The sequence below is a fragment of the Equus przewalskii genome, chromosome 15 (assembly GCF_037783145.1).
Source record: "Equus przewalskii isolate Varuska chromosome 15, EquPr2, whole genome shotgun sequence".
NCBI classification, from domain to species: Eukaryota; Metazoa; Chordata; class Mammalia; order Perissodactyla; family Equidae; genus Equus; species Equus przewalskii.
Genome location: NC_091845.1, coordinates 56,082,721 through 56,110,452, shown reverse-complemented (window position 1 = coordinate 56,110,452; position 27,732 = coordinate 56,082,721). Strand labels below are relative to the sequence as shown.

The window sequence follows — 27,732 nt, the reverse complement described above, 5'->3', positions numbered from 1 at the left end:
GTTAGGGCAAATATAAGGTGCTGTGGGGAAGTAAGGATTCAGGGAAAGCTACTTGGAGGGGGTGATATGCTGAGACCTGAAGGATGGTCCGGAGGGTAAGAGATGTGGAGATGCGGTTGGGAGAGCACTCTAGACAGAGGGAACGACCCTGAGAGAGCACATTCCAATCCTGAAAGCAGTTCAGTGTGACTCAGGTATAGAACATGAGGGGCAGAGTTTACTGTCTGAGTCTGCAGAAGGAAATTGGGTTTTCAAGTATCTCGAGAAATTTTCCAAGAGTCAGGACTTTACTGTCTGAACAATGGGATACCACTGAAGGATTTTTAAATCAATGTGATTTTTACTCATTATTTCATTCAGTTTATGGCCTTCAGTCAGCAAGTTGGCAGTAACTTCCATTTTCTAGATGGGATAACTGAGGCCCAGAATAACACATCTACGTAAGCAGAGTTGATTTAATTTTCTCAATTACGGTGCCGTCAGGGCTCCTAACCCTCCCACCCTCCTTCTTTCCTTCCTTCTGATTGTTTTTCTTGTCAAAAGTCAAACATGAAACTATTTACCCACCATCCTTATCTTTCTCCAAGAAACATACATGCACTCACACAGCTTCCAGAAACCAGACTCCTGAGCGGAAGCCAGTTGCCTGAGGGGTGGTGGGGCTTGTACGTGAATGGACACCATATTGTGGTAGCGCCCGGATTCTCTATTCTTCTTGACTAGGAAGCTGGATTTGTACCAGGAACCTTTTATCTGAAAAGGCGACTCTGGGCTCGGGAGAACAGAGCCGACTTGACGAACTAGAGAGAAGCTCAATATTGGTCTGCCCACGCTTTGGGCATGCGTGAGCACTCACAGCAAAACACAGCTGGCACATCTAATTTTAGCCTTGCCCGCCTTGAAAAGGGACCCTTTAAGGAAATATATTTTCTCGGAAACAATTTGTATTACAATGTAGCAGCTGATAGACATGTCAGAATATTACTTATTATTGGTGGAGAAAAACTCTGCCAAGTAATTATGATGTTTGTTCCTTTTTTGTGATTTATCAGTAAAGTGATTAAAGCATCCATGAATTAAAATAATCATAAAGAGAAAGACAATGAGAGAAACAACGATTTTTTTTTTTATAAAGAAGCTCATAAACCTAAGGGGACTCCTCTTTTGATTTTTACAAAATGGATGTAACGATAACAATGATGATTTCTGTGATGTTAAATTGGTCATTGTGATCTGATGGTGCCTGGATTGTTAATAGTGGTCCTGGAGCAGACTTCAAAATTCCTTCAACACTTGGCATCTTCCGTGTCCTCCAAGAAGTAAAAGGTTAGTTTCTAAACCAGAAATCCGGCTTTAGCGTGTTAACAGGTTCCAAAGCATCCGGGACACACTTTTTCCATTTTAACCAGCAAGGTTAGTCCCTCTGCTTTTATTTTTTTCCTTTCTCCCTTCATCCTCTTCCCTCCCGTGGTCTTCTGTGTTTTGTTTAGCAGCGTGGCTTACCTTGAAACTTGGCAAGAAAAGAAACGAAGGCAGCTCTTGTGTGGGGTAGATGGAGGGAAGGATAAGAAATAATCCACCGCCCGCATCTGAGTTCCCCGGGTTCAGTTCCAGCGGCAGCAGCTTTGCTGCAAAAATCGCTTTGCTATTCGAGATAGCCAGCAGAGGGAATCGGAACTTTGCTTGCAGCAGGGGCTGAAGCAGCCTTTTTTTTTTTCTTGGAGGAAATACTGCAGCCTTCTGGACTGCGTACGCTGCTCCCTGGAGAGGCTCCCTCGGTTCCACCCACCGGCTGGAAGGAGGGGAAGTGAATGAAAGGACAGGACAAGCCCCGAACACCATGTCACTCTGGGAGGGAGACAGCAGCAACTAAGCTGTGCAAGGTTTTTTTTTTTCTTTTTCTTTTCCCCTTTCTTTTTCTTTCTTTTTTTTCTTTTTTCCTTTTTCTTTCTTTCTCTTTCTCTCTCTCTCTCTGTCTTTTTTGTTTTCTTTAAGGTAGGGAAAGAGACAAACAGGAGACAGGAAGCTGATCTGCAAGGATTCGGAGTTGTGCTAAAAGGACTTTGATTTTTTTTTTTTCCCCCTTTACAAACGCTGGCAATTGACATCACTACAGACAGCCTGGTAGAGCGCAAACTGCCTCATCCCAAGTGGAGCCTGGCCGCTGGGGGAAGGCAGGCAAGATCTGGGGAGGCTGTGTGTGGAGTTTTTCCCTACCGATCCCCCTCCTTTTTTGTTTTTGTTTTTTTTTGGTGTGTTTCTTTTTTAAATTCTTGCTGTGTTGGAACTAGCGAGTGGTGGAAGACGAGGAATCTTCGAAGCCTCATCAGTCATCGGGACTGTCAGGAATAGTGGTTTAAGAGGAAGCTCGGCCTGGGGCACTATACCCTGTCATCCAGTTCCCTGCCTCGGAGATAAAGATTCCAGCTACATGGGCAAACGCCTGGATCAGCCACAAATGTACCCCCAGTACACTTACTACTATCCTCATTATCTCCAAACCAAGGTATGGCTCAACCCACAGTCTGGCAATCAGTGTGGTATCCGTCTGCGCTTGGGATGGGAAACCGACAGGCTTGTGAATTATTATTTAACCCCCCCCCCCCCATCACCTCTTCCTGCTTCTTTGAAATTAGTAACATACCAATGGAGTTAATGAGGCAGAGGAGACTAGAAGAAGAAAGGGAGCCTGGAATTGTGGCTTTCTCTTTAAGGAGAGATAATAGTTTCACTGGAGTTCCTTTGTTGTTATTTGGCAGCATAAATGTTCCTGATATCCGTAAAGTCCTTTGCAGATGGGCAGGGTTGTTAGAAAAGAGATCATATCAGTGATTATCACGCACAAGAATACCATTTCAGGGGCTTTTCTGGTGAGCTGTTCTTTGTTTGTGGCTCTAAAAGGGTTTTTCCCACTGGATAGGACATGCCAGGGTGGGGGCAACTCAAACTTTTAATCGCAGAGTATAGAATGGAAGAAGGGTGTGGGATGGTATAGGACAGCTAACTAAAGTCTCTTGGAGTTTGTTTGGGTGTATTTTTGTTTTTTTATTTGCCTTACATATTTTATTTTATATTGAGGGAGATCAGGATGCTAGAGACTGAATTTAGGAGCTTTACAAAAGATATTCTTTACTTTTAGAAGCTCTTTTTTTCTGTGCTGGCTGCCATCAGGAGGCCTGGGTCTTGAAACGGGATGAAATATAACTGATGATAATTGGACGTCAATTGGTTAAATACTTTAGGCTTTATGTGTGTGCTCAAGTGATCATTAGGGGGCCAGTGGCAGGCCCACGTAACTAAGCGCTGGGCAGTGCCAGCCATGAACTTTATCCTGCAGTTCAGACATGAAGGACTCTCAGGTGTGAAATCACTGCTCCAATTTGTCAATTAAATTGGACTTGATTTGGGGGAAAAAATGTTGGTAGGGTTCCCACCTTGAATGCATGGATTATATTTCCTTACAGATGATATTATTTTGTATTGCATTAGCCCGTCTCCACTGTCTTCTTAATAAATAAATATGCCGAGAGTGAGCAAGGCGTGCCTGAGTGATCTGTGCTGTCACCAGGACTCGTTGATGTGATTAGGGTTTGGTAATTCATGCTGTAGTTATCTCTCATTTATTCTGTCTCATCAAACAATGCCTATTTGTAAACCAGAGGAGGCAGCCGACTTTCAATATTATATTAAAGGTTGTTGCTTTTTTTTCTTTCTTTTTCAATCGCTCTGTGATTCGCCTTGCCCCCCCAAGGTCGACTCACATTGCCTTTTGCCTTTGTGAACATTTAGTTTATGCTGCTGCTGCTTAAATAGCCCAGCCCTCCTGCTCCAGTGCCTTGAGCTTTAACTCTTTGGGGGATTGGATAGACAATGCTGCCTACCTTCCTCAAGGAAATGGCAAAGCAAGGACAAGTTAGAAAGGGGAAATTTATAGTCATTTCTCATCCTCCAAAGAAACAAAAACAACCAACTCAAGGGTTGCATGAAAATATCAGACATTCCATCCCTTTTACTCATTTGGCTAAATTTTTCCAAATGTTTCAAAATTCACGCTTTCTTTTTGGTCTTTGTTTTCTACTGTGAAGTATATTCAGAAAAGAAACTTTAGATCAAAATGAATGGAATAATTGCTTTTCTGCTTGAGATTTCTTTTAACCTTTTACTAGCAGGAAATAATGTCTCACACATTGTATTAAAGACACAGGATGCTGGATGAGCTTCAGTGGCGGAAAGTGTGTGTGTGTGTGTGTCTGTGTGTGACTGGAGTAAAGAGGGAAAGTGGAGTGGTGAGGGAAAAGAGGAGAGCCTGAAAAATATAGAGAGAATTAAAAAAACAAATCTGTTTGGGGGACCTATGTAGTTTAGTGTTGTGTAGACAGGCGGCATCTGGATCTTGTTACTTTCAAGCTAGTCAAAGCCATCAACTTCTGGAACATTTTTAAAGAAGTTAGATCCATTAGGTGACCTAAGCTGATATTTGAGTAATCAGATCAGGGGGTAGGGAATACAAGATCAGCTACTTTGGCTAACGTAGTAGTTCATATTGATTATTATGTTGTAAAATTTCGACAGTGCTGTGAAGTTGTCTGATATTGTTACAGCAGCTCTGAAATGACAGGCATTAATAACATTCCTGGAAGCTGAAGATATGAAAATGTGCCCTGTTTTGAAACTTGGACACACAGAGAATGAAGGAAGGGTCAGTGTGCAATCATATTTTAAAACATGGGGACTCTCTGACAGCGTTAATACTATATAATACAGTACTTTCATGCCCCAGTATAGCATGGTAACAACTGGATTATTTTGGTATCAGTTTGCCCCCCTTGCACTTAAATCTCAAAGTATAATCTATAATAATTTTAAAGGAAGTACATGCTGCTTATATTTATTTGGTAAGCCTAGGTGGAATTCATAAAATCCACTGTCCTTCCAGCCTTGGCTTGTAGTTAGAATTCAATTTTAATATCATAGCTATTTAAAATGATGATGATATATAAAGAATACTTATGGTTGATAAAAATAGAATTCTGTTGGTTGACAACAAAAATCATATTCTGCTGATAACATACCTTAAACTGTCCTCTAAATTCAGTTGTTTTTAACTAATCCACAAAAGGTTTCTGCTGACATTAGTTTTCGGTAGAAAATCTTCATGGAATTTTAAAGAACTGAAATGTGTTTTATTGTATTCATTCAGAAAATGCAAAAATACTGAAACTTCTCTTTCTACTTATAAATACATGTTAGAAACAGCTGCTGTTTTCTTATGATGAAACAAGATGAAAATAAGATTTTTAAATAAATGCAAATCTTCTTTTCCACGAATGCAATTAAAGTTTTAGAAAAACTTAGGGTACTTCCCTGCTCCTCTCATTTCCCATTACGTTAGGACCAATCTCTTAACTTTGTTGCTTAAAAAGAGAAAAAATAGAAATGATATTTCTGCTTTTCTGCCTTTGAATAGTTTTCCAATGCTTAAAATGTTATGTTAGAAAAATGTATGTTTAAGTTAAATAAAATGAAAACTCAGTGGCTGACTTGTAGCTATACCTTGTAGCAATGTTATAGTATGCTTATTCTCCCAGATTTCACATTAAAAGTTGTCATCTGTCAATTTGACCGTTTTTTTTTTTTCCTACCAAAGAAGCAATTCAAAAAGGAATATTGCTTTTGGTTAAGAAGTAATGAAAAAATCTTGGTGAAATGTCATAATACTTAAATAAGAGACATAACTAGATTTTTTAAAGAAAGAGTTTCATCAAAACAAATTTTCTGTTGGAAGCCCACCCAGAATAATCAGCAAATTTTAGAGAAAGGGGACCAAAAACATAGTTCATTCACTTAATGATGATATACATAATGATGTTTGATTGAGTTGTAATCTAGTATTTCTCAAGAATTTTGTTACAGCCCCTTCAAAGCAATCAACCTGTTGCTTTTGCATTGTGAGACCCAGGGTGAATTTCAATCTGAATTTGAGGTACTTTAGGGGTTTTTCTTGGAAAAACAAATTAGTTGAACTGGGAAAGCTAAAAAGAGTAACATATAGTCTCAGCTTGGTGAATTGATATTTTGCAGTGAGAAATAGATATTTCTCTTATATGTGATATTTGGGAAACTTGAGTCATCTTCATAAAACTTTAAAATTCACCCAAGCACACACAGCAAACTTGTCCTTTCTTCCTGTTCCACATCCTTACCAGTTCACTGATCCTACCAATCCAGTACACAGTTTCTGATCATGTTGCTCTTACATCAGTCTACTGCATTCCCTTCTTTGGCTGTCTGCTTCTCCAGAAGATCGTGAAGAAAGGAGCTCAGACTATGGGACCCTGACAGAATTTCTCTGGCTGGTGGTATTCAGGTTGTGTTCAGAGCCTGGTGCGAAGTTGGGGTCAGGTGTAAGGAGTAATTCATCAACTGCAAACTGATTTCAGGCTGAATTTCCAACCATCTGCAGCCTGGATGGCCGCCTGTCTCTAAAAGTCTAGCTAGAACCCAATTGATTGTGCCATAGAAAGAGCAAGCACTTGAAAAAACAGGACTGAGGCGTGGGCAAAGGAAAAGGGAGGCTCCGATAGGGCAAAGGGTATTCTTAAAGATGTGAATGTACAGATCCTTCAAAGGCAAAACAAAGCAACCCCTTAACACACTTCTTGCACATGAAAATGTAGAAAATCTTGCAGAGGGAGGGAATGAGTTTAGAATTTCCTTAGTACTTCCTGCCTCAGATTTGCATTGATAGCCAGAGTTGGTGACTTGCCAGTTTTACAACAGCCTTGAAAACTCCCAAGTTCTGTTTTCCTTTGAAAGGCTGAAACATACAAAACTGGTTTTGTAAAAATCTTCCAGCAATAGAATTTTTAGGTACAACTCCAAATATTTCTTTTGCTTCAAGGGGGTAATATGATAGCATGAAACTGTGATAAATCTTGTTTGTCTCATTTTAGAATGTATACAATTTTAACTGGTTTTAAATAAGAGAAAAATAGAAAAGGGTCCACGTTTCCCTTTTTAGTTGTTTTCTTTTCTCTTTACTCCTCCAAATCTTTATCACTGGGATTGTCTTTTATAATAATGTAGTCATTGTTTTCACCACACTAGATTTAGTGCCTGCTTAAAAGGAGTAGAAAGGTAAAAAGTTTATTTTTTTCTCCAGAATAATTTCAAACTTAAGGGAAACACACATGTATATTTCTTTTAACAGTGTCTTTCTAATGCATTTTCCTTTTACTTTCTCTCAGTTTGGAAAAAGAATAACAGAATTATAACTCCACATTATTTCCATGAAGTAATGCAGTCTATGTGAGGGGTGGAGGTAGGGGCGATTTGCGGGGAGGGAGGCAAAAGAAGAGAAGGGAGGATAGAAGTTCATTCCAGGTCTTTCTGGCTCCAGGAATTCTGGAAAGCTTCATTTTTGCACTAATATGATTTTACACAATCCTTTTTGACATTATCAGTCTTTTTGGCAGAGAGAGGGCTCAGTCACAATTATGCCCATGCCAGATTCTCAGAAAACCAGTCTTTTCCTTTAAAAGAGAATCTTTTTAGTGTCGGACTTCTTATTCAGAGTAAATGGTTGATGTTTATCCAAAATTGGCTTCGAGTACTACATAAAAATTGTGTTTTGTAACAGTCTCATAAGCCACAGCTGTATGTGATTAAATAGTGTAATATCAAAAACATGTGAGAATAGACGTTTTTATGCTATAGCTGTTCCACAGCAAGAGTGCAGATGGAACTGAAGGGAGGCCAAGAGCAAGAATGTATTCATGTATCATAATACGTGTGTTAGGGATGTGTGTTGCTATTTTTTGCAGTAGTAGGAAAAAGGCTGAACTATTTAGTTTTGGATGTGATTAAGAAATATGCTCTCTGAAAATGGGAACAGACATATAACACCAATTTTTATATTAAATATGGAGTGCCATTTAATTGGAAAACACATAGTTGCTGAATGGGTCTGAAACCAATGCAGATGGAAAGATCAAAATGATGTCCATGGAGCACACATTCAAGCAGTGAGAGTGAATTTCTCATTCCTGTTTTGGGATTATAAATGTTTTTCTTCTCTGTTTTTTGCTGCTTTAATCTGTGGAACTATTGTAAGAAAACCCTCAGGCCATTTGTCTCTAAACAAAAGAGTGATAGATAATAAGGGTCAGCAAATTAGAGCAAAATAGGCAGCAGTGTGATTCTTTTTTAAGATATTTGAAAATGTGATATTCAGTTTTGTATGAATATTGCTCTTTTTTGTTGCCGGTGTTAAAATTACGTAGCTACACGAGGAGACACAACTTTTGCCTCTATTTCTTTAGCAGGTTTGTTATAGTAAAGAGGTTTCTGTTTCTTAATGGGATGATTTAACTATAATATTTTTGAAAGGATATTTGTTCATGAAAACAATAATCTAGTTTTCTAGAGATTATAAACTAATAAGAGATTTATTAGTAAGTCATTATTTTCAGGGCTTTGAGAAAGGTTATAGAGTTGGCTGTTAGTTTTCAGATTTCAGACACTAAATTTTAAAAAGGAAAAAAAGAGAAGTGGGCAGAGGTAAGTTGGTTTCTGTTTGCTTTTGTTTTTGGTTTTTCTTGTTCAGGTTGATATTGGCAGATAATTTGTTCACATTTAGAAATTTTTGCTTTTTGCATGTAGATTTATTGTCAGGAAATATATACCATGTGGAACAAATATCTGGATAAAGTTTTGTAATGCAGAACATCAACATCTAATAGATATCAAATTTCAGGAGTATGGATACAAAATGATAAGATATGGATTCTGTTTTTCTTTGGGGAAGCTCTCTGATTTGTGTGTCAATGAACTGGTTTCTAGGTCAGGTTCTCTAAGATCTCTTCCAGGCTTAGCATTTGTGACTCTCGCTCTGAGATGGATGAGCCTGCTTTGATATATTAGTGGTACTGGGAGATGACCTCTGTTTTGTGCCATTGATGACTTTTGTTTGGGTCCCCAATGCTTTCTACAGAACAGGTCAAATGCTGCTTTACTGACTCTCATGATTTGACAAATTTAACTGTCTGCATCCTTGGCCACATCTAAATCCAGTGCACAGAGAGAAACACATCCATCACCTGGGAGTGGGTGGAGAGCAGTTCCCAGGGGTGGGACGAAATGACAGGCATCAGTTAATCATGATCATTGCCAGCTTTGTTGTTGCGGTTAAAGTTTTCTTCTTTCAGTGGGTAAAATGAGAGCTTATCCAAAGACTTAACAGTGACAGTGTGATGCTTTACTTTTCCTCATTTAACTTGCTCTCTACAGGTGGTACAAGAGCTGAATGGTTATGTGTATGTTTGGCTAAACCAGTTGAGGTAATGAAGGAAGTGGGATTGCCTCATTAAGATCCCTACAACCCTAGTTTCATGAATGAATCTAGGAGCTAGTGTAAATATGGAAATAACAATCAAAAGATGAAATACCCTTTTGATTGGTGTTTGCAAAACCTACAAATCCCTAACTTCTGAATAGTAGCCTTTAAAGCATGGGAAAGAAATACTGTAGTAACCATAGTACATGTTATTGTAGGAGAAAACGATAGCTTCTTCAGGACATATAAACAAGAACATTATCTTTTTCTCTTGTTCTTGCGAGGTATCCTTCTTCCCTCCAAAAGCCCCTGTTTGCTGAATTAATGAAAGTAAAGGGAACCCTGAATCTTTACTTATAAATGATAAACAAATACAAAAAATAGCCTGTATACACAGTCAAGGCAACCCTGATAATGTCTTTTCCAGTTGTGTGGAAAGTAAGGTATGATAGAAGAAAAATAAATCTTATGATATTCTCAATATTGGTGGTAATTGTTTTAAGAACTGATTTTTAATTTGCTTTAGAATTGGCTTTCCCATTATTATATTGTAGGGTTAAGAAATTGGTATATACTGCACTCAATATGCTAGATGCAGATGACTTTTGGTTCTCTCTTAGCTGATGGTTTTCAAGCTGAAGATGGATCATGTGTAGAATTTAATGAGGATTTTTGAGAAGGTTTCCTATTTTTGTCTAGTGTACTGTCTATTTATCTTAGTCATATTGCTGATTGATGACAATTTAATGGAAAGGAAAATGGAAAACAGAATGCTAACTATCTGGTTTTCTGGAACTGGTTAAGATATCTTAAAAGCTTTTCTTATGTGAACCTTATTTGGAGTATTATCCATGTCTGTAAACTCCCATGTTTCCACTTTTAAAACTTATTCACACAAATTGGACAGTTGCACTCTGAAGATAAATTAAAGCTAAGGTAACTTAAAATTCAAGCAAATATACTTTTAAACGCCCACGTAATTTTGAGCAGATTAAGTATTTGAAGAAGTGTGTACAAATTTTGGTATCATTCTAGTGATAATATTGCTAATAATCTACCTTATCTCCATATTTATTTAAAATTTCAGAGATTGTTTTCCAGGATAGCATGCGAAAAAACCATATGACGTACCTATGTTTAATTTCTTCTTGAGGGATGAGAAAAATACATTTTTTAAAAACTTTGTTCTAGTCCCTTGGAAAGTTGTGACAGTTCCTGGATTACCCTTGGTCTTAGCTTTTGGCCCCTTGATCTCTCTTGTTCATTGCCATGCACACCAATTCAGAACCACACCTCTTGAAAGAAGGATGTGTTGTTTTAATCTAAAGTAGGCAGGGAATTCTGAAAAGAATAAAATTCTGATATTCTTTTCTCAATTTATTCCCCCAAATTCCACTCCTTTTAGACTTCATTCTTCACCTGTTAGGACAACTTGACTTCATGTTAGCAATGGGAAATTTTCCCTTTCTGGCTTGTTCGTCTTCTTGTGTTTGACTTTGTTGATAAGCTGGAAAACGATAAGGAAAAAGTCAGAGGGAATAGGTCAATGAACCTGGAAGAATTTTTCTCCAAGTTTAGTGACTTCCTTTAACAATAGGAGAAGTGCAGGGTCATTTTAAAACCTTCCATATTTCCTCGATACTCTTGGAGGCCCTCATCCCACATCCTAACAAAGAAATTAAAGTGCACTCATGGTCCACATCAAATTTGATTATTTTTGCAATAAAATATTGAAAGAGTTTTTATGACTTTGCTGCTGAAACTCTCTGAGTGCAAGTAAATTCATTTATACGTCCCTGTAAATTTTGGACCATCATCTTGCATATGTGGGTGTTCTTGCAAAGTGAAAAAAACTCTAATCTACAATCTTCTTGAGGTACAAAGGAAAATTATCAAAGGACTAAGAACAATGAATAAAGTTGGCAATATGTTGTATTTTGAAGATATGCAAACATGTTCATTAGCTTTGTTTTCTCAGTTTTCTTTTTAGTTTGGTGGCAATACATTTTTCTCATCTCCTGTGTTTTTGCGGGTCCCTAAATTGGTCAGCGAGCCTAAAAAGCTGGCCATGTCTCTGGCTATTGTGGCCTTTTGGTATTCAACATATCTCTGTATTTTAGTAATCCCAAATTTCCGGGGCGGGGTGCGTGGTAGAACAACACAGAGTATTGGAAAATGTCATTAACATTCTTTGGCTAAAATATGTCAAAAGCAGACACATTGGATTGACCTTTGGCAGTGAGAGCAACTGAGTTCCAGATCTGGGTGCCAGGTTCACAGAATTTTTTCATTGTGTAATTGGTAGAATTGTTTACCAATTGGAAAGAAAAAAAAGCTTCAATGTAGCAAGTGTTTTCCTGGGCTCCCAGCTTAGGGGTACAAGCAGGGGGCAAATCAGTGGCACAATACTTGTTTTATGGCATGATCTTTCTAAATTCTTCTGTCTCTAAATAGGGTCAGGGGTTTGTTACATGTATGAAAACTGTCACCTCCTCCTGTTCCCCATTTTCCATAGTTATTCACCTAGGATAACTTCTCTTGGTGTCCAGAGGTGCCTCTCAGCTCTCAGAATCTATGCACCTCTTAAAAAACATGTTTCTACATGTATACACACTCCAACCAGACCCACCATTACTCTCACAATTAGTTGGGTACCCTGAAGATACTGCTTCCCCAGACCAAAGCAAGCATGATGGGTCTTTAATTTTCATTCTTATCCCAGTAACACAAGAAAATCAGGATCCCAGGCCCAGAGCACGACTGTCTCCTCCCACATGAATCAAGAGTTTTCTCTTTCTCTAGCTCCATGCGTACGCTCATACCTGAAAATTCACTCCCTCCCCTAATCTTGGAGGGAGAATTCTCATAATCGCCCTATGTTTTGATTCTCCACATAATTACTTAATTTTTCTTCCCAGCCCCCTAGCCAGATCTTACTGAATTTCATCAGCAGATTCAATGAATCAGCTTTGATTTATCTCATACGTAAAACACACACACACACTTCTGGAAACCTTAAGAATTATTTAAATGGTTCTGATTTTCTCTGAGGCTAAATAATCACAGAGAAATATGGAGGGGCAAAGTGGTCTTCAGGAGACATAACATATACCTGTTCTTTCCAGTTCTAGTGAATTTTTTGTGCTGCTAGATGGTAGCAAAAAAGGGATGAGTTTCACCCAAACGGGTGATTAATAATTTTCACTTTCTTTCAAAAGTGAATTTTCTTCCCACAATCTGAGATATATTGATAATATGTTATGCAAATTAGATATCTACCTCTTTTCCCTGTTATTCTTGATAGCATCTTTTAGAAATTTTACTGATTGATTCTAACTTTTCCCCAAATAATTTCATAATAATTGTTTATACTGTGCAGATTTTAATGATCCTCAAGGCTTTTAGTGATGAGGCTGTCAGAAGCATGGTAGAACAAAACTATGGCAGGTATATAATTTTAATATAACAAAACATTTATGAAAAGCAGAAAAAAGATAAAACAAAGAGAAAAAGAAACAGAAAATAGAAAGGCTGTGGGTATCAGGTCTTAATCCACTTTTGAAAACTTCTTGAATTTGATTACTTGTTTTCCTTTCCAAAAGCAAAGAATGAGAGCTGTTTGGCAAGGAAAAGATAGTTTACAAATCAAAGAACTGTCTTTGAGAAAAACTTTAATGTGACTATAGAACTTGATATGGAGGAGTCATATAGTTGAGGCTTTTGCTGTCCTGTGAAAAAAAATCAATGCTTATGAGGACAACTTAGTGCTTTGTTTTGGTTTTTCACATGTCAGAGCACTTAGTAACCTTCAGCGCTAGCTTCTGTTGTTCTGGCTTGCCCATCACTAGTGCTTAGGGAGGACTGGATGAAAACCCTGTTGATGCTTTTGATTGGAAACAGGAGTGTTTTTCAGAAAGTCTTTAGAATCAAATTTTAACATGTATTTTGGAATTTCTGTATATAAAATGTTCATATGAAATCCATATATGCTCAAAAATATAATCATGAGCGAAATTCTGTTGTTCTGTATATAAAGAATTTGGCTTTGAGAAGGGAAAACAATAGCATAAGTTATAAAAACCAGCAAAGCTGTTTTGGCATGAGAATCATACAATACAAAGTGCTAACCAGACAGCAATGATGTTTGAGGGTGGCTAATGTGCCTAGGGATCCCTGGAGCAGTTGAAGTGAGGATATGCTTACAATCGTGCTTTTATGCTCTAGACTCTCAGCACATGCATATGTTAGAGCGTGGGGCCTGGTGAAAGAGTGTCTAGACTTCAACAGGTCATTGAGGAGTTTAGTTCAATAGAGATTCAAGAAAGGTTAGCTATTATTGTGGTTATTATCCTCGGTCTGTCTTTTCTGCCAGGTTCATTTTACTCACTTTTCCATCCTTATTTCATTTAGGATGGCTGTCTGAAGTGACATTGCTTATACCTTGCATCTTCTACATCTCCTCGCCTCTCCCAGATTGGCCTTTCTGGGGAACTAACTCTTTTCTTTCTGTCACAACTTCTATCTCCTTGCAATTTCCTGCTCAACCCCTTTCTCCTCTCCTCAAGTTTCTGCTGTGGATTTGCCTTCTTTGCCTCCTTGCCTTTTAGCTCCTAAACTTCTGCTTCCTCCTTTTTGTTCTCTTAGCTTTTGGTCCCCTCTTATCTTTTTAGTTGTTTTTTTTCCATTTCTTTCCAAGGTAGAGTGGGATTGGGTTTCAACTTCTTCTTTTGCTTTGTTGTATATTTATTTTTGGCTTTTCGAACAGACTTTTACTCCACAGGATCATATTTGTGTCAAAGTTAGTCTGTGAACCCCTTAAGGACTAGGACCACAGGGTCTTCATCTTTGAATGCCCTGCAGTTTCCAGGAGAGTGCCTGATGCAGACTGAATGCACAATGAAAGGTTCTCAGAATGCATTAATCTATGGTGTTCTGTGTGTCTCGTGCATTACTCCATTGCTGAAGGCAATGATTTTTTAAACCAGAGTTGCTTAATGTCATCTTCACCCCTGTGATGCTTTATGTCAAAAGGCATTTTGTGTACCAGAAGTAACTTTTATTAAAGTTTCTTTTTTTCACGTGTACAGATGGATGCAATCTCTCCCTGCCCCATCTTTCCCTGCTGAAACATGTGGGTCACTGGGCTCAGTACCCTAGGACTGTCGGCTGGAGTTGGGTTACATCTCTAGCTAACGGGACACACTATGAGAGAAGGCGAACTAAGTCAGAAACTGCAATAGAAAAAGAAAAGAAAAACTGCCATAGTGTTGCATTCCAAGATGCTGGCAAGAGCATTAGGACATGTGCCAACTCAGGGAGGGGCAGAAGTAGATTTCAAAGACTGTAACTAGCCAGTATTTGGTATTTGGGGATGAGAGTAAGCAAGTAGGTCAGGACTAAATGGTGGTTTGGAAGGAATCAGAGAAACCATTCCTGAGCAATTGCCAAGAATATCAGCTTGTATATGTGGCTTCCTTTCTTGGGTTGGCAGAGTTGGACATACCAGGAGGTAAACTTAGCTTAAGGAGCTAGGAGTTGGGTTGAATGTTAGGCCCATCTTTTTGTCTATTTTGCTATTCCAGACAGAGGATCTGGAGTATAATAGTCATATATCATCCGCTCATGCCATATAACAGTCCATAATAATACTGACATGGATTTTTTAAACTCAAAATTTTGAAAAGACAACTTGAAAGATCAGGTAAGAATGACAAAATTCTTATTTTGGAAAGAGAACTCTATATAGTTTTTCTATACAATTAACTAAGCAGGTATAAAGATGTGTCTAGAGTAATGATAGATGATATAACATGGGATTCTGATGTCAACTTCAAAGCCTTCCTCGCTGAGGAATGTATGACAACAATAACCCAGTTGTGGCTAAGAGAACAAACTGTGTTTTTGGTTTGGATGCTGCCTGATTTTTCCAAGTTATGCTGATTCTCTTATGTCTATTCTGCAGTTTTTTTTCTCTATCATGTTCTTTCTTTGCATCAAGGTTCTTATTACTGTTTATAGAAAATATAGTTTCTATAGATGTAATTCCTGAGCATTTAGTAAATTTTTCTATTGCAAAGTAATCCATACTCATTGTATGTAGTGAAACAATTCAAGATATATCTTGAAAATTGATAATCTCCTTCAGGACACCACACCATTCTCTTAAGAACTCAGAAATGACCAATATTGATAATAAAATCATATGTGTCCTTCCATAGCATTCTTTATGCTCCTGCATAAAGCATACTTTGTGTGTTCTCACCAGGTCATTAGACATTTTTTTTGTTTTTTGTTGTCAGGGTGATTGTTCCGAGTGTGTTTGCACCACATTTTATGCAAGCGTTGCCCATCAATGGGCATGGGCTTTTTTTGCCACTGTTTTGCCATTATAAATAATGCTTCAATATATCTTCAAGGTACTCATTTAAATATTGAAAAACTAATCAGTGCTCTTCTAAGCAGGTTTGCTTCCTTTTAAACACTGAAAACTGCCTTGATGAGTTTCTTATCACACAAGGATTGACATCTCTTCTTAGATTACTAACCTGAAGGTTCTATGTCCTGTAGGATTGGGATGCCCCTTTGTGTTTTGGTGATAAGGGTTATAGTCTGCTCCTTTTGGTGAGATGATGAACTTCCTGACTGAAGTTTGAGCTGAAAGGGAATCCCTCATGTTTGGCAGAAGCAGAAATGTCTCATTTTCTTCATGACACCATCATTGGGATCCCAACCCGTGCCTGGGGTCAGCAGTGCTACCATTTTGTTGCTTCTCATCCATTTCATGTGGCTGCACTTGTGTTCCAGGTTGATTTCCTTTCTTTGCTCTCTCATATTGCAAGTTGAAAGAGCAACAGCAGGCAAGGACAGCTTCAAGCAGCCCAAATCTTCCTAATTAATTGGAATCCCACTGAGACATTTTTGTCCTAGAGCAAATATTTTGTCCGAAGGGTTTGGGCACCAAGATTTTTCTTTTTACATTATTATCTTGGGGATACTGCAAAATTGTATTTTGTAATAGCCCTCATCTGTTGTACTTGTTTGATGCTACTTGATCATAGGGAAAATGTCATGGTATATTAATTGAGCTGGAAAAAAGTGACTCTGGCAAATCTAATGAATTTAGGTGAAATCTGATTTTATTTATTTTTTCTCCTGTACTTTGACCTGTTTCTCACTTCCAGAATCACTTTTAATTAAAGTCAAAACATGACAGTGAAAAGAATAAAACAAAAGTTTACCACAGAAGATGCTATGCTGGGCTGATATAGAAATATTTACTGACTAAAATCTTTCTAGAAAACAGTAGATCATAAAGCCTCAACATTTTGCTCTTCCTATAAAGAAAGTTAGACCAAGGACACATATTTTTAATAACACTTAATTCTCTTTCATATATTCACATTTCATAGAACTTAATCACACTTTTCAAGGCTTAATGGCCCAGTTCCATGTACTTCTTTGGAAACTCAGAGCATTTTCTTAAACATGGACCTGCGAGGATGACCTTTTCCCTTTTACTTTTACTTTTACTTTTCATGTGTGTGAGGTAGGATAGGGAGCTTAGTTCAACACACTACAGCCAATTAGGTATTTTCTCTTTTTACAACTAAAATACGCACCATTTTTTATGTGTGCTTAAAAATCAGCAGTATACCGTGCTTCATGTATATTTAGTACGAGTAGTAACATTTTAACAAAGTCTGGAAAAGGAATTTAATAATCAGAAATGAAAACAGCACTTTGGTTAGGTGAAAGGACTCCTAGTGTGATAAGAATGGTTCTGGAAGGCCCAATTTTCTTATTCTAGAACTTGCTATAATACCATTTCCCCAGGGTTTCCTTGTCTTTTTATATTTCAGTTGCCGCCATTTCTTCCCATCACAGGAATATTTAGTTACTTGATAAGAATGTCTTCATGATCAATATTAGACTAGTCATAATGTGTTTCAATATTCTGCAAAGAATGCCAATATATTAACATATTATGAAGATGATAAAATATAAATAAGAACCATTAACTCCAAGAGATTGTTATTAGTGATAATGGTAAGGAGAGGTAACTGAAAGGCCCAGAATTGACTTGATACATGAATATAATGGAGCACCAATCCTTCTGATAGGCTGAAATCAATGCTATTCATTGAAACATTTCTTTGCACTTCCATTATGTTTCTCTGGCATCCATCTCTGCAATCAGCTGGACTGAAATCAAGTTGCTTTCAATATTTCTCATACTTCTTACATGATTTTTTTGTTATTGTTGTTTTGTTTTGGAAAGCAATGCAGGTCTGTCTCAGCACTCCAAAGAAAATTCACTGTACAGTCGGAGATGAATCTATTGAGAAAGTGTCAGCTTTTTACACTGCTGTATTTCACAATACTGGCACTTTCCTCATTTAAGTTCCTAGGATGCTTTTTGTCCCCTAAAGTAACTAAATTAAGGAGGGAAGGGGTGTCGTTTTTTTTCCAGCCACCTTATAGAGCATCAGCTTTTGCTTCCCTAGAGCTAAACTTTGTGTTTAAAAATGTTTTGAGTGAGGCCAGCACTGGATCTGGGTGTGGTATTGTTTTTTAAGTAGATAATTTTTCCAGACTATTCATTGGGGAGTGAAGGAATTGAGTTTTGTTTTAATTTCTCCATCTTACACTGAGCTTTCAAATATCCTTCAAACTTGTTCACATGTAGCATTGCTAAACTTTAATTTTACCCTTTTGTAAATCTTCTTCCGACTACAATGGCTACCCTCACCAAGTTTGCATGCTCAAAACCCAAAGGCCATCTCAAAAGTCTTCAAGCTGTGTGACTTCAGTCCTTGCCTAGCATATAGTAGGTGCTTAATAAATATCAGTGGACTACAAGGAAGTTGCTGTTCCATATCCTGAACTCTAATAACACTTACTGATAGATACTCTTTGGACACTTAACCATTTTTTCTTTACTTTGGTGTATCCCATCATCTCCCAGAGAAAAGAATCTTTGTCTGCTTTTTCTTTGTATTGCCCTCAGATCCTACAACATTGACTTACACATAGTCAGTGCTAGTCAGTATCTACTGAGTAAAGAATGGATGGTCTCACTTTCTAAACATCCTTTAATTGATTTTATAATCTTCAGGAAAGTTTAGTGAAACCTACTCCATACTTATCTCTGCTTCTCTTATAGTTATTTTAATTCATCTTTAATTTCAAAATAATATGTCACTTTCAATTCTGAAGATACTCACATAAAACTATGAAAAAATATAAAGGTGAAATTCTCCTCAAGGTGTTTGGCACTTTTTCTGTAAAGTATTTGCTTTCTCTTGCTTATTCACATGTTTAAACTAAAGTCACGGCCAGCCCCAGTGGCCTAGTGGTTAAGTTCAGCACGCTGTGCTTTGGCAGCCCAGGTTCGGTTCCTGGGCACAGACCTACCCTGCTCTGTTAGCAGTGGTGCTGTAGTGGCAGCCCACAGACTAAAAATAGAGGTAGTTTGGCACAGATGTTAGTTCAGGGCAAATCTTCCCCAGCAGAAACAAACAAACAAAAAACTCAAGTCAACATTGACTTAACAAAAAAACAGGTGTCTGAGTACATCTGCCTTCTCCCATACTTTTGTGTATGTTTGGTCTGTAGATGTTTTGGAAAAGAGGGAAATAAGATTTTTCAGTGTTTGTGTAATGTTGAATTATAATATCTTGCAGTCCAGTATGGTGCTCATTCATTTCATGTCTATATTATTAAGAAGGGATTTAAAACTTGGAATTTCAGAATGTGAAATAAAATGTATCAATCAATCCATGTTCATGGAGCTCTCTTAGGTCAGCACTGTATGGGGTGGTTTGGACAAGACAGAAGGAGGTTATAAAGTGACTCTTGCTCTTTAGATGTTGATAATTTATTTGAGGAACCAGAGGTGACACCTGGAACAAAGGGGAGTAATTAAATGCTAAATTGTGTGACATTGATTTGAAGTAACGTGAAAGAGCCATGAAGGAAGAAGAGTCTTGGGTCACTCTTGAGGTAGACAAAGAAATTGGGCATTTGGCATATTGGTTAAGTTGGGGAAGGATGGGAGGATATTCCTGCTGGAATAAGAGTAGAAACATAACATAGACATGAGGTTGGAATTGGGGGGAGGTAGGATAGTGAGAAAATGGACTTAGATGAAACAGAGAATCAGTTGGAGATGGAACAGGTTGGAGAGCCAGAGCACAGCAATTACTGAAAGGCCTTAAGAGGTCAGAAAAGAAAAAAGTGAGTAATTGTTTAATCTTTATGAAGGGAGTGGTTTTATCAGCTTCATTCCAAAGACATAAACCATAAATGAAAAGACTGATGGATTTAAAATTCTTCATTGTCTTTATGAAATTCCCACCTTTTGGCTAAAGGAATACTTATAAATCTTCATTTAGCAAAACCCTATATAATGTAAAATAAAAAGCAAATAAACATTCTTGTAAAAAACTGTTTGCAGCGTAATATTACAAAGGTTTAATACTCTAGATATAAAATATGCTTCTACTACTCAATTGTAAAAAAAGAAAAAGAAAACACTCTGATAATAAAGGTTCATAAATGAAGAAATGGAAATAGCTAGCACTCACTCAAAAGTATCTCACTAATAAAAAAATGATGACCAAAATGACAGTCAGACGTTATTTTCGCTTAAAAAATTAAACATTTTCTAACAACCAGGGTAGATTGAGGTTTATGGTGACAGCCACTCCCACACACTATTCATTCTCAGGGAGTATTAGCGGATAGGTAGATTTTGGATCTCTATTCGAAAGAATGTATCAAAGGCTTTAAAAATGTATGTGCCTTGTTATACAGCAAGTCCAATTCTAGAAATATCTGCTAAGGCGTTAAAGTATGTATGCACAAAGGTGCTTATTACAGCACTGCTTTTAATAAAGAAGACTATAAGCAATCTATATGTCCAGGGATAGGAAGCAGATTAAGTAAATGACATTATATCTTTACAAAAAACCACCATGTAGCCAGGAAATCAATGACTATGGATATATTGACTAGGGAAAATGACATATTGTTAGGTTAAAAAAAATCAACTGTAAAACAGTATTCTAATACAATTCTAAACCTATCTTTAAGATCTGTGTATGATGCATGTGCATGTTTATGCTTATGTCTGTGTTTTTTTTCTACAAAAATATAGGAAAGATTTTGTCTCGATTTTTGGAGTTACAGGCATTTAAAAATGCTTTTGAGTATGAGTTGATGATTATTGTAAACAATTAACACTGGAAATTAAGTTGTTTATAAAAATAGTAATAACAAATTAAGAGGAAGGCAACTAACAAGTAAGGATCTTGATGCAATTAGTAGAAGGAAGCCATTACAAGTTGTTTAATTGAGAGAGAAGTAACATACATGAGAAAGGAGTGCTTTGAATTGATTACTAGTATTTTGCAAGATGCAGTGGAGCCGAAAGGTAATGTTTAGAAAGTCAAGCTAAACCTGAATGAGCAGAGATAGGAAAGCACAAAACGTCAGTGACCAGAGAAAGGCCAATGTGGTAGACGACACTTAGACTAGAGAAAGATGCTTGCTACTGATCTGAAAATAAAGATGATGATCCAGTTTTAAACATGTTACCTATGAGGTGACAATGGGACACCCAGATGAAGATGTGCTCTAGGCAAGGAGAAAGAGAGAGCTGAAGCATGGTCTGAATCCAATGCCGAAAATAGACGTGTAGGTATCATCTCCTTGGAGGTGACATTTAAATTAGTAAGTGTGAATGACAAAGCAAGAATTGTAAAAGGGATAATGAAGAGAGCTTTCTTTGCCTGCCATTCTGCCTGTGCCATGCTTTTCTTTTGTTTTCCTTTCTTTTCTTTCCTTCTCTTTTTTGAGGAAGATTAGCCCTGAGCTAACATCCACCACCAATCCTCCTCTTTTTTGTTTTCTGAGGAAGATTGGCCCTGAGCTAACATCCGGGCCCATCTTCCTCTACTTTATTTGTGGGATGCCTACCACAGCATGGCTTGATAAGTGGTGCATAGGTCTGCACCCAGGATCCGAACTGGCAATCCCTGGGCTGCTGAAGCAGAGCGTGGGAACTTAACCATTGTCATTGGGCCAGCCCCATGCTTTTCTTTACTTATGGCTTTAGATTGTCCTCAGCATGACAAGGATCTTTTAAATGTTAAGAAAAGAGTTAGTTACTAGCAAGAATATTTGAGTGATAAACATCAGAGAATTAAAAAAAGACTTGGCTGGCAGAAACTTAACCTATCTTAAAGTCTGAAGTTTTCTTTTCTAGGTTCAAATTTTATCCTTGCATGCGATTGTCCTCTGCCATTCACTTTCTGTTTTGTTTCAATGATCCTTTTGTGTGGACCCATTTTTGAGAAATTTTATTGACAAAGAGTGAGACGATTGGGTTTGTTTCATTTGTGTGCTTGTCTGAATAATTGATTTTTATTTATTTATTTTTGACCAATTAATTATTTCATGTGGTGTTTCTTTCTTGAGTTGTGTTTTTGGGCACCGGTTCTCAAACTTTAGCAGGTGTAAGGATTCTCTGGAGGATTTGTTAAGACACTGATTTAGGTTTCTTTTTTTTTTTGAGATTATGACTCAATAGGCCTGGAGTGGGGCCCAAGAAATATTTCTCATGATCTCCCAAGTGAGGCTGATGCTGTTGGTCTGCAAACCACTGTGAAGAACACTGTTCTAGGAAACATGATTTTGAAGCCCACTTTCGTTTTCATTTAGCCTCTTTTCACGAAGGCACATCCAACTACATCACCAAGTACTCTCTTGAAATTTATTGATGGTGGCACTTCCTGATTATTGTTATATACTGTATAGCCATTTATCCAGATTTTATTTTATTTATTTATTTATTTATTTTTGAGGAAGATTAGCCCTGAGCTAACTTCTGCCAATCCTCCTCTTTTTTCTGAGGAATGCTGGCCCTGAGCTAACATCCGTGCCCATCTTCCTCTACTTTATATGTGGGACGCCTACCACAGCATGGCCTGCCAAGCAGTGCCATGTCCGCACCCGGGATCAGAACCAGCGAACCCTGGGCTGCCGAGAAGCAGAATGTACGAACTTAACCACTGCGCCACCAGGCCAGCCCCTATCCAAATTTGAATTCACCTGTAATTTAAATAATTAAAATTGTTTTGTAACTTGCACCTCCTAACCCTGGTGCCTTCAGACTTTCATGAGATGGTTGGAAAGAGGCTTCAAGGGAAATACAGTGAATTGTCCTCAGGATCTTGGCAAAAAGAAAAATTAGGTTGACTTTGGAGACTTAAAATTAATTTATTTTTATCAGTTCATGCTGAAAAACACTATTTTTCCATGTATTATGAATATCTGGTTTAATCAGTGATTTAAAAAAATATCTAAAGAGGGGCTGGCCCTGTAGCGCAGCAGTTAAGTGCGCACGTTCTGCTTCAGCGGCCCAGGGTTCGCTGGTTCTGATCCCGGGTGCGGACATGGCACTGCTTGGCAGGCCATGCTGTGGTAGGTGTCCCACATATAAAGTAGAGGAAGATGGGCATGGATGTTAGCTCAGGGCCAGTCTTCCTCAGCAAAAAGAGGAGGATTGGCAGCAGATGCTAGCTCAGGGCTAATCTTCCTCAAAAAAAAAAAAATCTAAAGAAATAATGTGTCACAGAAAGGACTGACCTGACCATTGGTTAGATGTAAGCTGCCCCATCTGAGCCGAGGAACTTTGCATCCTGAAAGCCGAACATTTCTGCCGATAGAGAAGGGGTCTCTGCTGTGTGACTGGGATGCTTCATCATGCCTCACCCTGGTCTGGGGGAAAAAATCCCTCTTCTCTGTCCATTTCCCTGCTTTTGAATTGCATTTTATTAGCAAACTTCCTATGTTTTTATTTCTACAAAATGTGATTATGTTGACCTCAAGAATATCTGTTGTCTATTGATAAATTGACCTTCTTGTTTATACCTTAGTCTCATGTGAATTGATTTAGATTGAGTCTGTCTCCAGGATTCTGGCCATCTCGCTGTGTGCTGAAAAAGCCCAGTTTCTGAATCTGCAGGGCTAGGAGAGCAACCATGAACTGCCATAAATCCATCGAGACAGCCAACTGGTGGGTCCTCTGAACAGCTGACAATCATGCCTAAATGGAGACTCATCTGCTTTTCTGAGCACTTCACCTCCTGTTCATTTGTTCATTCACTAGGAAACAAAAGTAGAGAATTTTATGAAACTTAAAGGAACTTTGAAGTCATCAGGGCCAGCCCTTTCATTGCGAGGTTGAGGCTATAACCTTTCATTGGAATCTATCTCTTGAACCTGACAATTGACATAATTCAAAAGGCTGGGTTCACGGTTCAGAAATATTCCACAGTCTGGTGGGGTGTTTCTCCTTTGTAATATCTTAGTCTGAAGTGTGGTGCTTGGCATTGGGTTCAAGTGCTAATGTTAGAGCGAGAATCCATCAAACCTTAACCTCAAGGCCCTTCCCTTAGTTTAATTTAAGATGTGCATAACTGCATTATAAAACCTGTCTGTTTTGCTTACGTTAAAAGTGAACTTCCCTTTCATTGAACTTCTCTTTTTAACCTTTGTAGCAGAGGATGACACATCTTGATAAAAACCTCAAAGAATAAATCCTGTTGAAATAAATGTATTCTTAAGAACATGTCAGAGGAAAAATGTACATCAGAGTACCAAATGAGGTTGAATGGATTGTGGATCTGCTGAACTAGGTCCATTCATTTGAAAGCATACATTCTAATATTCATTAATTAATATAGAGGAATATGGAAACTTTTTTTCTTTTCCTAGGGAACTCAATATTTGTTTGCTTTAATGGGAAAAAGTGATCATAAAAACTTGATTCTAAACATTTACTATCATTTTTGGGTTTTGGTTTTTTCTTCTCTGAAAGAGTTACAAGAATTAGACATAGTGTCTGCAACTTGCCTGGTATATGGTACTTGGTATGCACTTGAGTAATGGTCGTTATTTTTAGAGTATATTATAAATTAAACTGATATTTAGAATGGGTGGTATGACTCTAAGCAAAGATGGATTTAAAAGCACTGAGAGAATATGTGTAGACTCTACTTTTTAGCCCTGCCTCTGCCTTCTTTAGCTTTTCACATTTGAATCCAATGAGATCATAATCCTACAGATAAAGGCCTGCCCTAGTCCTGACTAATGAAAAAGGGCTATTACACCATTTGGAAGATCCTGCAGGTAGCTCACCCACCCAAGTATGATATGTGTTAATCTAATTACAAGTATTGGCAATTCCTCAGCACTCCCCACAAGGCCACCTCTAGGTAGCCATGTTGCTCTTGAGTTTTCTAGAACTGTGCTTCTCCCTTAGCCCCAGCTCCCTAACTAGTGTTATTCCACCTGACATTGCTATCCTCCCTGTGCTCTATGCTGTTTCACGGTGAGGTGTTTGATCCCTAGCAATGTTCATAACCATCCTCTTCCTCCTAAATGAAATATAGTCTTTTTCTACAGCTCAGTGATCTGAGCTCTCCCTTGCTTCACTCCCCAAATTCTCACATACAGCTCCTCACTGGCTTAACTGTCTTCTTGGTTTTTCCACCATCCTAATGTACATCCTCAGTGATTACTTCTTGAAACATCATCTGATTTGCCTTTTAAAAACTGCCCTTACTACTACCAACCTGGCCCCTGCCCAACTCCATGACCTCATCTCTTACCACTCTCCTTACCCTCTCATATTCCAGCCACAATGGCCTTCTTTCTGTTATTCCAACATGCCAAGACCTTGGCAAGAGCTGTTCTCTTTGCCTCAATTCCCTGCCTCACCCTGTCCAATCTTAACATGGATGATTTCTTCTTGTTTTTCGTATTCTGTCTTAAGTGCTTTTGCTGACCACCCAGTTTAAAAGCAGCCTTCAGTCAAGCTCCACTGCTTCGCCATATTTTAATTCCCTCCAATGCACACAGTTCTTATCATTACTGAATATTTTTCTTGTTTATTTTTGTGTTTGTTTACTATCTGCCTTCCCTATTAAAATATACCCCCTACAGGAACAGAGATCTGGTCTATCTTGTTCTCTGCTCTATCCTCATAGCCCAGAACAATGGTTGGCACGTAGTAGGCACTCAGTAAATATTTGTTGAATGAGTACCCAGCTGCTCCTCAGGTTTATTTCTGTGTCTGGCTCTGTTCTGTCTGTCTCTGTTCTTCCAGTTCCTTTGCCAGAATTCTTCTTCCTTTGTCTCTGATAACAATAATGAACCTACTTACCTCGGATACATTGGCTAGCGTCCTCCACCCACCTCTCTTAGCCAGGGAGACATTGATAATTGATAGGTATGCCTACCACAGCCTTGGGATCCTCCTAGTGTTTCAGCAGGCAACACCAGTTTACCTGAGCATGAAATCAAAATGCCATGTCCATTTTAATCCTTAAAGTCACTTCTGAATTTCCATTCTACCAGAATTGAATTGATGGTACCTGCAGGGAATTATCCACATTCTCTTTAAGTAAAGTGTTTTTTCAGAAGAAATTGTTTAGGCAAAGTTCGTTCTTCATTTTAAAAACTCCTGAAGGGTCAGCTATCAAAATATTAAAATGTAGAGATCCAGAGTTTGGGTTCCACCAGAGCTCAGCAGTCAGAGTGATCAGAAGGAAGCATGGACCTCAGGCCAGGGAGCATCATCAGTTGTTCTAAAAACATGTGAAGAAGCAATGGCACACATACACGTGGGTACACTCCCCATGCCAATGTGTTGTTTGACACTTCTCTTCTTTCTTTTCTCTTAGACTTTTAGAAAACCTCTTTTCTAAAATTTGCATGGTGTGGACGTCTGATTTTGCTAGCCCAGCATCCATTCTCCCTTGTTTTTATCATTGCAGCCCAATTTTCTTATTGGGAAACCATTCTTTTGGATATGGCTTTGGTTCTATTGCTTATCAAAGGTCAAGGCACCTGGACACATGGTAGACTTTTGACTCAGTCTAAGAAAAGCAGATGTTCTTTGCTAAGATGTTTCTTGATTTATTCATGTTAACTTTAGCACTTAAAAGAGACTGTCTATTAGCTCCATCAGCTTAGGTCTCTGCAGTTTCTCTGGACCCTACCTTTTCAGACACGCTTCTTCAGGTTAGCCTTTGCTTTAGTTAGTCATATTTTTTTTGCTTTGGTTAATACGAATCAATTACTGTTATTTGCAGTCCTGGAACCCTAACTCATACAGAGTAAGGATTTAATAAACGTTGAATATTAATTAGATATAGAATTGATATTTAGTGTTATGGAGAAATACAGCAGAACCTCAGATTTCTCCCTCCCTTCCTTCTGCATTTCTGCTGAAGTAGAGCTACGTGCTGTGTGTTTATGTAAGGATGAAGCAGTTGTTACTTCCAAAGGATGTAGAATCTCCCTAATGAGAAGGGTCCCTTCAGTTGATCAAGTTGAGGCTCTGTAGGGTTGACTTTGCTTATACCGTCTCCTTTGTTTGGAATCTTTCTCAGATCTTCTTGCCCCATCTCTATCTTCCATAACCTGCTCACATCCTAATTCCTAGAACTATAGCTTCAGATATTAAAATTAATCTCTTTCCCCTGGCCTTTCTTTCCTCTGTCCTTCACTGAGTCTTATTTATTTTGTAGGCTGTACAGTACATAGCCAAGGGCCTTATGTCTTGTTGCTAGACAAAAAGCCACATTTTAATTTAATCTGTTAAATGAAGGGGAAAAAGACACACAATTAAGAGCAAACTCACTGTTTTAAAAAATATATTCACTGCTGCAATGTTGACTTTGTTCAAATAGCTACTAGTTCTGCTGCCACTATTTCTATTTCATTCATGCAGTTGAGGCAGCCTTAAAACATCTTCGCCTCTCTATCTTCACTCCACTCCCCTTACCAGATGTCTCCACCTGCGTTAGTGTTCTTTCCACCACTGGTCAGAGAACTAATCAACGTGTAGTACTTTATCTAAAGAAATCATAAGTGGGGGATTGGAGGAAGGTCGAGCTCTCTCCAATGTAAATATTTTTGCATTGCTTATAACTAGTTAAGTGTGTCTGTTAGTCCTATTTTGAGTAATTCATTTACAGCTGGTGTTGCAATGAGCAGGCATGTGATTCCCTATTTATAAAGTAGCTCCTACTCCCTCCCCATGCTAGCCTGGCTAGTAATGGTCGTCTGTATAGGGAGAGGGGTTTTCTGGAGATCAAAATTTTGCTGGGAATGAACAAGGAAACCCAGAAGGATTTAGGTGACTCATCATAGTGCAGTATTTGTGTTTCCTCGGGACTGTGATGCCATTTGGTGCAAAGTTGAAGCCTGAGCAGAACTTGACGAGAAACCCCATAGAGAGTACTATACAAGTAGACAGTAGCTGTCTTTGGTGGTGGGATTTCAAGGGAACAGAAAGGGGAGCATGCTGTCTATGAGGCAGAAGG

The 27,732-nt window shown here is 38.2% G+C and overlaps 1 protein-coding gene across 10 annotated transcripts in view; it reads left to right on the top strand.

Moving 5' to 3' along the window:
• The window catches only part of RBMS3 (RNA binding motif single stranded interacting protein 3), a 1,256,175-nt gene that overhangs the window by 610,369 nt on the left and 618,074 nt on the right, over positions 1-27,732 (top strand). The window contains exon 1 of one of the 10 annotated variants that reach the window (XM_008541926.2): positions 1,426-2,506. The exons of 7 other annotated variants lie outside the window; for them this stretch is intronic. In XM_008541926.2, coding sequence (XP_008540148.1) covers positions 2,432-2,506 — 75 coding nt within the window. In that variant the 5' untranslated portion in view covers positions 1,426-2,431. Of the gene's footprint in view, positions 1-1,425; positions 2,507-27,732 lie in introns of those variants that run through there. 2 more of the 10 variants (XM_008541946.2, XM_008541933.2) reach the window with 2 other exon arrangements.